This window comes from Cupressus sempervirens, chromosome 10, assembly GCF_028749045.1.
Source record: "Cupressus sempervirens isolate cs-2001-9-10 chromosome 10, ASM2874904v1, whole genome shotgun sequence".
Lineage (NCBI taxonomy): Eukaryota > Viridiplantae > Streptophyta > Pinopsida > Cupressales > Cupressaceae > Cupressus > Cupressus sempervirens.
Window position 1 is genome coordinate 514,598,843 of NC_143127.1, and position 15,237 is coordinate 514,614,079.

Consider the following 15,237-nt stretch of genomic DNA (forward strand, 5'->3'; position numbering starts at 1 on the left):
TTTGGCATCTAGGTATTGGCTAAAAAAATTTGATAATTCATTTTGGCATCTAGGTGCTGGCTAGAAAGTTTTGATAATTCATTTTGGCATCTAGGTACTGGCTAGAAAGTTTTGAGAATGCATTTCAGCATCTAAGTACTAGCTAGAAAGTTTTGATAATTCATTTCAGCATCTAGATACTGGTTCAAAAGTTTTGATAATTCATATTAGCATCTAGGTAGTTACTAGTTGGTGGATTGAATACATATCATATGCATCCATGAAGAGCAGAATTATACAGGTATTACACTCGTTGGAGAGCTCGAAACAATTTGGAAATTGATATAGAACATGAACCCCCTATGGCAGATGAACAAAGAGGAGTCAGATAGAACCAACAAGAGGAGGAAGAGACGAAGATGATGAAAACTCTCATCACTACATAGCCCAGAATAGTTCAAACCTTGGAAAAGTTATAGGGTACCTTGGAACGAATGGAGTTGGATATACAAGGAGGTAGGCATGAGAGATAGGGGTGAAGCAGATCAGTTTCAGTGGCAGGAAGTCGGCATAGTCATAGATCCCACACATCATTTGGGAGCTCCCTTTATTCCAATAGTCAGGCACGACCTCGTACACCAGTTAGGGATAGACCCCTACTTCCGCAGTTTGTACCGGGTGAGCAACTGACACAAGTAGAGCCACCTGAGGTGGGATTCCAAGATTCAGTTATGGCAGTCACAGATGAGTGGAGAGCCCTACCTCTGGAGGTTAGGGATGCTTTTTCTCTTCCCTAGTATTGTGCACAAGCTGGACATATATCTATCTTTGAGGCTCATGGCTGAGCGTGATGTTATTCAGTTTCCGGTCTTGCATTTAGATGGGGTTGCCTATGACTCGTGGCACCATGGATTGGTCACCCAAGACCATGCCATGGTTCACACCTATGCAAAGTTCATTGAGCGTCTCATTACCCGATTTGACCGTAAGGACACAGAATTGTACTATAGGGAGTTGTCGCATCATAGACAGACTAGACATGCAGAGACGTATGTTAATGAGTTCTAGCATATTGCAGTTATGGTACCTGATATGCCTTAAAGGCGTAGGGTGATGTTATTTATTGAGGGACTGCAAGATAGGCTTAAGGGTGATGCATGCTTTCAAGCCAGCCACTCTTAAGGACGTCATTGATGTGACATTGAGACTGGACACCACCCCTACTTATCAGAAAAATAAGAAGGCATTCAGGGATTCTCAACTTCCACAGAAGGCCAACACTTCCCAAGGTAGAGGTGGACCATCACCTCAACCTCTCAAGATGGACCAGGAGACAAGGAATGATTTGAGAAGGAGAAAGCTATGCTTCTCCTATAAGGAGCCATGGGAGCCCGGACACTGTTGCCTTGGTAAAGGAAAAGTTCATTTGATTGAGGTGACATCCAAGATGGGAAATGAGGAAATTTCTGACACTGATACTGAGAATAGTCTGGAGGAGATTGAGCAGGAGCATCCGTAGTTGGAGTTACAATTCTAAGCCCTTGGTGTCAGTTAAGGTGACTATGGCTACTCTATCTAGTTATCCTATATTTCACGCCTTTTATTTGAAAGAAACACTTCAAGGCCAGTGCACAATTTTATTGATTAGAAATTAGTGAATAGGTGTGGCTTGTAGTATGAAGTGTTTGTTGGTTTTGAGGTGAAGGTTGCAGATGGCGCAGTATTCGGTTGTACTAGGAGGATTCCAAATGATTTCTATGTACTCCCACTGGATGATTATGATGTGGTTTTGGGCATGCAGTGGTTATAGGGTATTTGATGGTACATTATTGACCACCGCTGTATGCAATTAGAGTTCCTTTCTAGAGGGAAGAAGACTATCTTAAGGGCACGCATCAGATGGTGGACCTAGGGAGGTGTCTTCTTGCAAGATGGAGACTATCATTAGACATGATGACATGATTTGGGCTACACATTGTTATGTGAAGTCCAAGACACCTATGCCTTAAGATGGTAGGGCATTTCATGTTGATATTCAATCACTGATGGATCGACATGGTCAAGTGTTTGTTGATATACCCTCGAGTGTACCTCTTGATAGAGGATTTGAGCATGGGAAAGAGATGGAGGATGGATCTAAGCCAGTAATCACCACTCCATATCGTCAGCCTAGAGCATACAAGGATAAGATTGAAAAGACCATTCATGAGTTGTTAGACATGAGGTTCATCTTCTGTGGTACTGGTTAAGAAGAAGGCATGGGTGCGTTGGTTGTATTTGCGCAAGTATGGTTATAATACTACACACCACATGTCCATTGATATGTCTCCTTTCAAAGCTCTTTTTGGCTACGATGCATTATCTTTTGTTGATTTGGCTTTGAGTGATAGCAGAGTTCCTTTGGCACAGGGTTGGTTACAGGAGAACTAGGATATCATGAGTTCTCTCAGGGAGAACTTACAGCATGCACAAAATCAGCAGACGATGTACACTATTTAGCATAGGACCGAGAGGGTATTTGAGGTGGATGACATGGTTTTCCTAAGCTTACAGCCCTACTGATAGAGTACCCTTAAAGGGAGGGAGCTAGGAAGCTCAAACCTCATTTTTACGGACCATACAAAGTTCTCTGGCAAGTTGGAGAGGTTGCTTATGAGGTTGAGTTACCACTTGATCATAGGATTCATAATGTGTTCCATGTATCATGCCTGAAGAAGGCATTGGGGCAGCATATTATAGCATCACCCAACTTACATCCCTTGGAAGAGGAAGGTAAGTTGACTTTGGTTCTTGAGGTGAGGGAACAACAGTTGAGAAGCAAGGTGATTTGAGAGTATTTGGTACGCTGGAGAAGTCTACCCATGGAGGATACCACTTGGGAGGGTGAATCCATTTTGCAGCACCCAACATTGCAATTGCTTGTGGGCAAGCATCTCCGAGAAGGGAGGACTGTCATGTCCCCTCTTTAGTCTAACAAGCAGAGTTATGTGAGTTTGTCTATCTTGGGGATCTTGAAGGCTAGCAGTTGTGGATAGAGCCTCATATAGGATATTCAGTGACTGGGCTTAACTTTACAAGCAGTTGGGAGCCAGTTGGGTGTAGTTTCTTGATTTTAGGGGGTATCCCTACATTTTAGGAGGATGTGGCAATTTCTAGATGTGAGGTTCCACGGAACCATTCCATGGTTTCAATTTCAGGATGACAGGGTGTGTTCCCTAGTTTCTAGGAGCATCGTTGGATTATACAGAAGGGACTGCTAGTTGACCCATCTCATCTGGTATCAATCACAGAAAAGTGACATGGTCAATTTCATATTTATTTGGTTGGTTTGGGCTTTTAGAGGCAAAATGGGGAATATTTTAATATATTTAAATATTTCCTAAGTTAGCATTTAAATAATTTATAATAAGGCTATTTATATAGCCATTTCAGAGTAATAAGGGGAATATGGCTTCGTTTGGTCAGATGTGCCCTTGTGTTATAGCTCGTTGGGAAGGTCTTGAATTATTATAAACTATTTTCACTATCCGAGGACTTTTTGGTGCTTTTAGTTATGACATTTTAATAAAGTAATGTTTTTGATTAAGGATAACCGGTTTTGAAAGGTGCCTGAAACCCTTTACACATCAAAACATTTTCAATGGAGCCCGAATAAAAGATACAACAAACCAGAGCTGAAACAGGGCACCAACCAAAATATGGTGACTAGGGTGGCCTCACAGATAACACAATACACTTCTGCCACCAAATAAAACTCAATAAAACCATTTAGGAGCCTTTAATCCCAAAAGAGTGAGATCTAAGAAGTTGATCAGAGGACTATTGAGAACCTTTGTATTTTTTTATTTAACCTTTGTCCAACCTTCCTCCACCAGAGAAGCCTCCTCCCAAACCAAAGCATCAACATCTGACCCAACTAGAGAAATAGGCAAAACCACACCAGAAGAATTTCCCACAAGATCCCGACCTGTAGAGGGAGGGGCAACCATGGCATCCACATCCAACAACAAATCAATAGCCTGGTCAGACGGGGCAGAGCTACAGACACCTGTAGCAACCACAGTCACAGGGGAATCCATAGGAGCAGAGTCTCTAAGGATAGAGTAATGCTGAACCAAAGCCCCAAACCACCAGGAAGGTCTTTTCTTTGATTTCCTCAATTCCGCAAGACAATGCTCTGTAATATGTCCAGTCCCAGAGCAGACCCTACAACAGAAAGGAATTCCTTCATAGTCTAGAATCTAAATCCAAGAATCATTAGGGACCTCAAGTTTGATCTTCTCAAGGAGAGGCCCTTTGAAGTATCAACCACCACAAAGATGTGAGCATAAGTAATATGCAGAATATCAAAAGATTTAGAATCCACCATTTGGAAGTCACCAATGGCATCTCCCACAGCTTCAAGAACCGAATCCAGCCATAGGTGAAGGGGAAGATTTGGGAGCCTGACCCAAACTCCTTATCCCTCCATACAAGTAATATAAAATACTTCCTTCAGAATATGAATGTTTTTTGAATCTATCTTCTTTTGGGTAAATGATCTTTTTATATCTTGGAGAATAGAAGCAACACGACTTTTCAAATTTCAAAGGTTGTGTCTCCAAAATACAAATCGTGGTTTCTCATAACATAATTACTTTAATCATCGACTCTAATCTTCTTTAATATATCTTTCCCTTACATATCATATGTATTGGAACTATGCATTTTATTATTGATTCGTTCAAAGCTGCTCCCGATCGTTGAGTTGCCAACATTTGTATCATTGTCTTCAAATTTTCTATTGATTCGATCACTTGTATGGGATGAACTTGTACTCGTTCTTTGCCATAAATATATTCCTCCTTGAAGGTATGATATTGCCACTACGTATGGATGATATCCTTCATACAATGGATGTTTCAAAGATAGACGCATGGGTAATTTCAACACTCCATTTGTCATTTTATCTTCCACTCCCATCACACTTCACTGGATGCTTCTTTTGCCAAAAGTCCTTATGTAATCGTGCCCTCTTATTTCATGGATTACCGATGTTGCTTGCCTTTGGCATATTATACTGTACATTCCATCTATATTCATTTCTGTAGCCTTTTGTGGATGATGTGAAAAATTATCATTTACGGTACATATCAGTGCTATATCAAAATCTTGTAATAATTAAATAAGAAGCATTTGATAAATGAAGCGACCAGTCCAGATGCTTGCTGGAAAAGCAAAGATAAAGTTTTAAGATTCCAACAAAATAACTCATGAGTTGGCATCATATTTTAATACCCTTGAGACTAGTCAATGGCTTCCAACAAACATTGCACTTGAATACAATCATCCAATGCACAGAGCAAGCATTGGATTTGAATGCACCCTTTATACTTTGTCAATTCTGAAAAGAGACACACGACTGCCATACTGTGTCACTTCTAAACAAAGACACACCACTTTTGAACAGAGGATATAAATATAATCTATATACAATATTTGAGTGAACTCAATATGTTGTATTTTCACTTGTCTGTGATTATCACTAGAGATGGAGCCAATAATCATTGTGCTGTGAATTTCAAAATGAAGATTGAATGCCACTGCTATAGTCCTTGACTTTTATATAATATTCAATGGCACTGAATCTGCTGCTGTAAGTTAGTTTTAGGCTCTGTGTTTTCTATACTGGTTGTTATGTAGTTTCTCAGTTGTGAAGCAAGCATCTCCAAACCTCCAAACTTTCATCATTTATGTATGCAGCCTTCCTGGTTGCAGCAAGAATTAACACTGGCAAAGTCTAAAGAAAGTAGTATCTCAATTATCTGATCAATTATTGCAACACAATTATCTTCAAAACATGTATTTAATTTGATTTCATAGCCCCCAATGCTTACATCAGCAGCTTGAAAATTGGAAAATGTGCACAAATGGAGGGCTAAAATTTAGAGCTCCATCAACTACGAGGCATTATCTTTTATTGATTTGGCTTTCAGTGACAGCGAGTTCCCTTGGCATAGGATTGGTTGCAGGAGAACCAAGATACCATGAGATCTCTTAGGGAGAACTTGCAGCATGCTCAGAATCAGTAGATGTACACTGATTGGCACAGGATAGAGAGAGCATTTGAGGTGGGTGACATGGTTTTCCTTCATCTATAGCCTTATATGACAGAGCACCCTTAAACAGGGAGGAGCTGAGAAGCTCAAACCTCGTTTTTATGGACCTTACAGAGTACTCAGGTGAGTTGGAGAGGTGGCCTATGAGATCGAGTTACCACTAGATAGTAGGGTTCATAATGTGTTCCATGTGTCGTGCCTGAAGAAGGCACTGGGGCAGCATATGACAGCATTACACGATTTACCTCCTTTAGATGAAGAGAATAAAATGACTTTGCTCCCTAAGGAGATTCTGGAGGTCAAGGAGAGACGATTGAGTAGGGTGATTCAGGAGTACTTGGTGAGTTGGAAAGGTCTACCCATAGAAGAAGCCCCCTAGGAACGTGAGTCCATTTTGCAGCATCCAACATTGCAGTTGCTTGTGGGCAAGCATCTCTAAGAGGGGAGGACTGTCATGTCCCTTCTCTAGTCTAACTAGCAGAGTAATGAGAGTTGGCCTATTATTGGAGTCTCGTAGGCTAGCAGTGGTGGATAGAGACTCATACTAGATACTCAATGACCAAAGTTGGTTCTACAATCAGTTTGAGAGCCAATCGGGGAAGTTCCTTAATTTTAGGGATTTTCTTAAAATTTAGGAGGTTGTGCCAATGATCAGATTGAGGCTCCTCGGGACTAGTATACAGTTTCAGTTTTAGGGTGACAGGGTATATTCCCTAGTTTCTAGGAGCATCCCTAGTTTTTAGGGATGGGACTGTCAGTTGGCCCACATTGCTCGGCATCAGTCACAGGCAGGTGACAAGACCCGTTCACTGATTATTTGGTTGGTTTGGCTTTCTAGTTGAATTTGGCTTTACAGTTGAATAAAAGGAAATATTTTAATATTTCCTAAGTTTATATTTAAATAAATTAAAATAAAGCTATTTATATAGCTAATTGGAGTAACTGGAGTAATTTGAATAAAAGGAAATATTTTAATATTTCCTAAGTTTGAGTTTAATTAAATTAAAATAAAGCTATTTATATAGCTAATTGGAGTAATAAGGGGATTTTGGTTTCATTTGGTCAAGCAGGCCTATGTGTTATAGCTTGTTGGAAAGGTCTTGAATTCTTATAACTTATTTTCATCATCCGAAGACCTTTGGGCACCTAGAGTTATGTTATTTGAAGAACAGGGTGTTTTTCCTATACATAAAGCCATTTTAATTGAGAAGATGTCATTTTATAATAAAGGGAAAGGCATATTCTCCCTTTAGGGTTCGATTGGCTTTGAGAAGGAGATAAAAAGAAATGTTGGCTCATTCTTTTATTATCTTTTACATCTTCATTCTTGGTATTTGAGATTTTGCTCTAAGGAGCGAATCTAGAGGTTTGGGATGCAAACCCTAGAGCTTGGCTATTGGGACACATAACCCCAATAGGTGATTTCAGCAGCATTCTACAGTATTGTTTCAGTAGTTGGCAAAGATTATTAAGTTCAGCGTTGAGGGTGCTTGTGCATTGCATGTTGGGGGTCTTGTTTGGCACGTTGGGATATTCTTTCTGCCTTGGCATGACTATAGCAGCCGTACAACTGCCTTTCAACAGGCACGTGGTTTGTTAGTTGGATTATGTTAGCCATCTCTGCCCTCTTGTCACATGGCTAGTCCACTCTTGCAGCTAGCATCATCATTCTTTGTTTGTAAACACCTTTGCTGGCATACTGATTACATATCTTGCCTAGTGCGATTGGTAGCTATTCTGGTTGACTAAATATTATATTATTTTTTGTTTTTAATTATTGTTTTACTTATATCTAGAAAATACAAAAAAGAAGAGACAATCTTTCTACAACTTGTGTCTAATTCTCTAAGACCAAAAGGAAAGCACAGGAAAATCTATTATTTTAATTAAAATTTATAGAAGTTCAATGAAAGGATCTTTTGGGATCTTTCAACTAAGTACACATATAATCTTATACCTAGGATCTTTATTCTCAATAAAGCAAATTTCAGCTCTTCCTTGAGTCCAATAGAGAGCTGATAGGATAGATATTGCATTCAGACACTTGTTAAATGCATAAATATGCCTGGCTATGCCTAAATCCACCATGCATAAAATCCCTGCTTTTAGACCTATCTATGTATAAGGATGTATCCATGCATTTACACAGTATAAACCACAGAACAGCAAAGCCACCAGTACTCAGAGCCTCCCAGAAATACAAAAAGGGAACTACATACTCATTCAGAATTCTTATATATGTTTGTGTGTACTTCAAAGTTCACGAATATAGCTCAAATGAGCATCTAAGCCAAGTAATACTAAGTATTAGTTCCTCGTAAGCAACAAAACACCCTGCTCCTTAAAAGCATTAACGTTAGCTAACAACTTTTGAAATTACCACTGGAAGCCAAACAACTAATGTTACATCCCAAAATTTTGCCTAATTAAAATAATCTTATAACCGTTGTGAAATTCATGTTAAGCCAGTTGACTAGTAAAGTTGTTAAAATATCATGTGAAATGGAGTTATGGTTGTTCGTTATTATTTCATGTGACATGTTAGTTAACCATTGTGTTTGAAATTGAAATGATTATTTAATACCTTGAAAATTATGGAAATTGAAGTGATTATTGATAGCTTGAAAATTATGGAAATATGTTATTACTCTGGTACTTTTTCTTTTGTAGAAGCGCAACAAAGGGGTAAAGTATTGCCAAAATGGGAGTTAGGAATGGGGCACCAAATCCACTAACGGACCATCAAGTATTAAATCTAACTACCTTGACCAGGGATGAAATGGCTAGACAAGCAAGAATGTACAAAGGACGACCATGAGCTAACCAATTTTAATTATATCATTAAGCAATAAAAGTAAAAATTACCTACATAATGTGGTTGATCTCAAAATATCTTGCAATTTTTATCATTTCTTAAAATAATAATACCATAGCTATACTCATACTTATATGGGTATAAAAATTACATATACATATATCTACACACACACAAGCATAAGTATAAAGGGGTGGTATTTTATATTAATGCATAAGTATGAACATTTTTATTGCTACCTTTGTTATTTAACCTTGGCGATAGCTTTATTACTTGTCTTGAGCGACCACCCTCCATATTCTCTTCCATCGAACCTTATTATTCTGAGATGACATTTTTTATATTTGAACCCGATGGTTTTATTGTAACTCTCTGCCACCTCAACCTTCTTGCGTAATTGAGCATGCAATTCACGGTGAGCATTCTTATAATTACTCTCACCCTCGAGATTATGCTTTTCATCTTTCCAAAAACTGTGGTGTATCCATCTCTCTTCGCTTTGCTGATCGATGTCGTGACATCTCTACCTTCTTTGCTTGCTGCAAGCATTTCCTATCAGCCGCACGACAGATATTAAGGAGAATGTTCCCGTTAAACTGGACATCCAGCTTACTATTTGAAACCAGTGTCACTATTGCAACACAGTACATGAGTGGTGAACATTACTATTTCTGCCCTGATTGCTACCAACAGCGCTCAAGTCAAGCCATGTGGCATTCAGCCAGGTCATGCATTATATTTTTCTATCCATACTTCTTGAGTTTGAATGATAGAATTATATTATTCCAGTCAAGCATTAAAAGGCAACTAGATCACTATTGAATCAAAGGATGACATGAACTACAATTTGTATTCTTTTCTTTTCTTTCCGCCTATATTCGATGAAGTGCCAATATACCCAAAAATGGCCATCCTCATATATCGACACTTCAAATCTGAATGTGTTATTTAATGAAATTCCGTTAAAGAGTGCAGCTTGTACATAAGTATTTTCAGTGTACCTTCTGAGACAAATGCAGCATGTGTACGATATTGAGAATGATCTGAAAAGAACTATAATTCCTATCTGTAATGCCAGATTGGGCAGAATGAAACGACTGTGAGGTGAAGGGTGAGAATGGTAACTATTAAACTATGGAATATCCCTGCATGATTAAAAAAGATAAATCAGTAACAATAATCACGTCTAAATAACTGAGTCAGTTCATAGTAGTCCACTGTTTAATTCTTGTTGTCAAGTTGAGCGGTGGGTGATCGGGCTTATCTATTGCCCACTTAAATTCTTGGCCAAGGTAGGTTAGCGGCATGATTGGTGTTGTGATCACTAGACGTCACAGTGTTAGCAGTTAGAAGATAGGTTTATGGAAGGTGTCCACAGCCTCATCAATTGACTAGCTGACACTCTAACACCAGGATGCTCAATGGCAAGACAATGGTATCCCAAGCCTAATCCCACACTAGGGAGGGCCTTTCTCGATAGAGATTGTGTGGGGATACTTAAAGGTCCGTGGTTTGGGAGGTTAAGCCCACTGCAATGCTTCTCCTCTCTTCCAAATGTTAAGGCTCGCACAACACAAGGACATTATCTGCATTTACTCAAGTACTTAATTCATGTTTCTGCATTTCATTTTGATATATATATATATATATATATATATATATATATATATATATATATATATATATATATATATATATATATATATATATATATATATATAGTCATGTATTTAAATTTTGTTATTTCTTTATGTTAGAGATTAGGATTCAGTTACATTGATTAACCATGAGATGGAAATGCATGTGGTAGTTTTAACTGTATTTTCATGTGAACCTAGATTAGAACTGTTATTTTATTTTTCAGTTACATGAATTGTAAGTTATAGTTAAGTTTGTAAATCCCCTTCTAGTGAATGAGTAGAGCAACTGCTATAATTGTCACTCCTTTCCTTCGGTTATGATTTTAGAGGTATTACATTCAATTAATAGATTAACTGGCTACTGGAAATTAGCATGTTACAATTGAAAACCAATAGTCACCAGCTACGTAAAATTTCACATTGGATGTCACTATTTGAAGATTTCAATATGGGTCTCAACAATGAAAAAACCGATGCTCTTACCACTTTATCTCAAGCCCTTGGACAATATTATATTTTTAGGAAATTTCTAGTCTAAATTTTTGCCATAGATATGGACTAGTGTTTACCACAATATTAAAAAATGCATTTACTTTTTGTGCATGGGGTGACCCCCTTTTGTCTTGTTCTGTCCAAAACAGAATTGTGACATAATCATTATTAATTGTAAATTGACGAATATCACATATTTAAATCCAGGCACATGGCCCATCCAGAGTACCTGAAAAGAATTTATTGTCCAAAATAAATACATGAAATGAATTTTACTTAGGTTGCACAAATAGTTGAAGTGAACAATATGTCAAGTCTTTTACAACAGAACTATCACATGTGGACTCAAGACAGAAATTTTTGTATGCTTTGTATTTCCAATGACAGAACAAACAAGTGCAGAAAGATTATCTTTTTTTGGATTTGAACCATAGTCACCTAGAAATGTACAGGTCTGGATATGGGGCCAGCAGCAGGGACTACTATGGATACTGCTACAGGGGCAGAGATACCAATATAAATTGGGGTAGCAAGAATAACCACCACAAGATGTGGAGAGAAGGATGGGAACCAGTCATTATCCCCATAATAGAGTTTCCCGATTCCTATAAATCTTTGAACATAATCTTCTCGTGAATAATGATGATTAAAGGCACTAACTATCAACATGTAGATGCATAGATGAGATGAAATCCCTGAATAGAAATCTAATATATGTTTGTGTGTACTGAGCATTAATAAGTGTTCTATAAAGACGAGGTACTATGGTACATCCTCTGATAAAAATATTCAGTGTAAATCTAAGGACCATAAATTAGACTGTACCTGCAATATTATTCGTTTTCCCGAGTACTCATCACTAGTGAATCTTGTGAATAGTGTCAGCTTTTCAAAAGGCCTACAAAATGCACCAAGACAATCAAAGCTTATTCAACATCACAATTGATGATAAGAAAATGGAAGCTCAAAACCAAAAGTATATCATTATCTCACAAATGTTACAAATCGTTATAATATTATTTATCCTATGCTATGGATCTGGCATGATTTTGTAATTGTGCACATACAAGCACCTGCACATACAAAGTGATTAGCAAACGAGAGATATGGAAGCATAAAGAGAACAGGTCTATTTCTAACAATGATACATTCTATAAGCTGGCATGCAAAGTGCTTATAAGTTTTAATGTGTTAACGGAAAGAGGAAAATGAAATATATCCACACAGGGTCGCCCAAGTTAAACAAAGTAAAAGCCATAAAAGGAATTGGCATCTCTTGGAATAAAGAACCGAACATGCATGAAGCGGTACATAAGGACAGAGAAGCAAACAGTGGAGTCCAAAGAAATTGGGGGCACAGAATGATTAATGACGGGATACATTTCAGAAAGCAAGATGGCAGGAAAAAATACCTATGGTACAAGGGAAGTGAGAAGGATATAGAATAAAACCAAAAAAGGGAAGAATCTATGTTCTGCAGCGTTTCAGGACAGGAATGGGGGGACAGCAGGGGTTGCATTTCCAAGACATTTTGTTAAGAATAAAAAAAAATTAAAATGTGTGTTTGTCTATGCATGTGTGTGTGCATGAGTGTTCATGTGTGCATGCATGTGCATGCGCGTGTGCGCATGTGTGTGAATTTTTTTAATTTTATTAAAATACTATGGATAGAGAGGGAAAGAGAGTGTCAATAATTGATTATTAACAAGACAATATGCAAATAAATCGATGAATCTCGAGTTACAACAGTAGTATAATAACATAAATGATAATGGGAGCAATATTAATTAGTATAACAACATTATAACAATAGTCTCAAACATCAAAACCATGGCATATATATAAATATCCAAATCAAAATGTCTCAAACATGTTTCCAAAAGTCTCAAATATCAAAATATACAAACTACAAGCACAACCTATGAAACTAAGCCTCATTCTAACTATCAAATATTCGAAGGCACAGAATTATTCATTATCTCCCTCTGACAGAAATGGATCATCCAATGAATGTTTAAATTTTAAATTCAATGGCAATAAAGTTTATATATATGCATGCATGCATGCACGTATGTATATGTATCTGTATGTGTGTGTGTGTCAATGTTAAATTATTCTTTATTCTAATAATTAAAATTTAAAGGCTATCAAAATAAAATTATAATTATAAATTTTCTTTTTAATATAGAATTTCTAACATATGTTTCTTATGATAAATATTAAAAATCTTAAATTAAGTATTAGATTTATAATATGAATATTTATGATTTAATGTATAAAGTTTTAAACATATTTAATCACAATTTTTACTGCTTGTGGGCACATGAACCTTGTAAGGCCCCTATATTGTCGATTTGGAAAAAAGATTTTTTTTTTTTAAATATTGTTTTTAATTAATTTTTAAGGCCCAAAATCATTCAAATATTTTGGGGATGCTTTTTGTTTCAAAGACATTTCGGGCATCCCCTAGCCGTTTTGAGACGGATAGCTCTCCCCAAATATCGGGGGACATTTCCTATGATTAATTGTTGAAAATCGGGGTTAGTGGGGAACGTTTCCTTTTTTGTCCCACTGTCCCCAAAACATTTCATGGACAAAAACGAATTCCCTAGGGACAAGAAACGTGTTTCCATTTAACATAGGCTGAAGAATTCTTTATCAAAAATAACTGTCCATGATTGTAGGAAGCTCATAAATTATGCTAGCATTGACAATGGCCCAATGCGCTATCTATGGATTCCACAAAACTTTATCCAGAATTTAGCTGAAGTGGCAAACACTCTTGATAATCCAAACACAAGATAGTGCATATTAGCATATTAATTCTAGTGTCTGGTTTACAAATCCCATTGTGACTAATTATTCTACTATCAAGCATTATTTCTACTTTCATGCACGTGAATCATATATCAAAACTAACATTTTGTGCTTATGGGCAATTCAACAAATTTGCTAACACAATATACTAGCCCAATGCATTTTTTATGTGGATTCCATCAAACTAAAGCCACAATGCAACTGAAATGGCACAAGCTTTTACTAGTCTCTGGGCTTTTATGTGAATTCTTATGTCTGGTCTATAATTCACATTGTGACTAATTACTCTATTGTAAACAATTACTTTCATTCAAGTCAAATTTTCATAAACCTACCTTTTCCAATTGACAAGGGAGCCTCAAAGAAAGAAATTATTAAATGCATTCCCTATTGTCATATTTATTTTATCGCTAAGCATTGGTAATAATTCCATTCACATTACATGCTTTCAGAAATATAGTTTGACCTTGTGATAAGGGACAAATACAAAAGTACTTGTCAATATACATGCATAGTAGCATTTAGAAGCTCTCAACATGAGAAATTGAAACTCTAAAAATAAGTAATATTCAATGAATATTAAAGGTTGTATCTTATTCTTCTATACTTTTACATTTTCATTTTGCACTATTTCATTTCTACTTGTAATGGTGAAAACTTTATACCCAACCAGTTCTAACTCCACCAAACATCAAATTACTTCACTTTTGGACATTTGACATAATGTCAAACACTTTGCATGCATCCTCTATCTCGCTGTCCTTTAATTTCAGATTGTATTTGCTTGCTTGAAATAATGCCAAATGTGATTTAAATGCTTCCAAATGATTACTAAGATATCTAGACAAAGAACTATAGTGCAATTACAATTCTTTTGACCTTTCGAATGTGTATAGATGTCACACAAATTAAATATGTACCTACAGAAGCTAGAAATTAATGCAGACGGCATGAAAACTAAATATCAACTAGACAATCTTAACATTCAATTCCTTATGACTCCAATGATATTAGACTTTAATGCAATTGATTACAAACTGAAACGTCAAGCAAAGCCAATGATTTGCAATTATGGCATTCTCATATTATTACAACAGCTCTCAAATACATGGCAATTACAATAAAGGAACCTCATAGATAAGGCACAAATTTGCTTGCAGCAGTTTGAAAATCCAATGCCCAATCCACAGTAGACAAATTGTGGCTGCTAGGAGGAAAGCCACGGCAGCTGTGATACTCAAATGTCAGCAGGAAATACTCACATCCAATGACATGGGAGCAAGACACAAAAATGCCCCTCATAGCATCCAAATAACAATAAACCGATTGGGGTTTTAGGCACCCAATCACATGCCAAATGCCTAGTAGAATGTCATCCAGCCAATGCAAAAATCAG

The 15,237-nt window shown here is 37.0% G+C and overlaps 1 protein-coding gene across 2 annotated transcripts in view; it reads right to left on the reverse strand.

Annotated features, from left to right (window-relative positions):
* The window catches only part of LOC149534917 (uncharacterized), a 132,634-nt gene that overhangs the window by 4,647 nt on the left and 112,750 nt on the right, over window positions 1-15,237 (reverse strand). For both annotated transcript variants that reach the window (XM_089805484.1, XM_089805483.1), the window contains exon 4: window positions 11,850-11,922. In XM_089805484.1, the coding sequence (XP_089661610.1) occupies window positions 11,850-11,922 (73 nt within the window). The remainder of the gene's footprint in view (window positions 1-11,849; window positions 11,923-15,237) is intronic.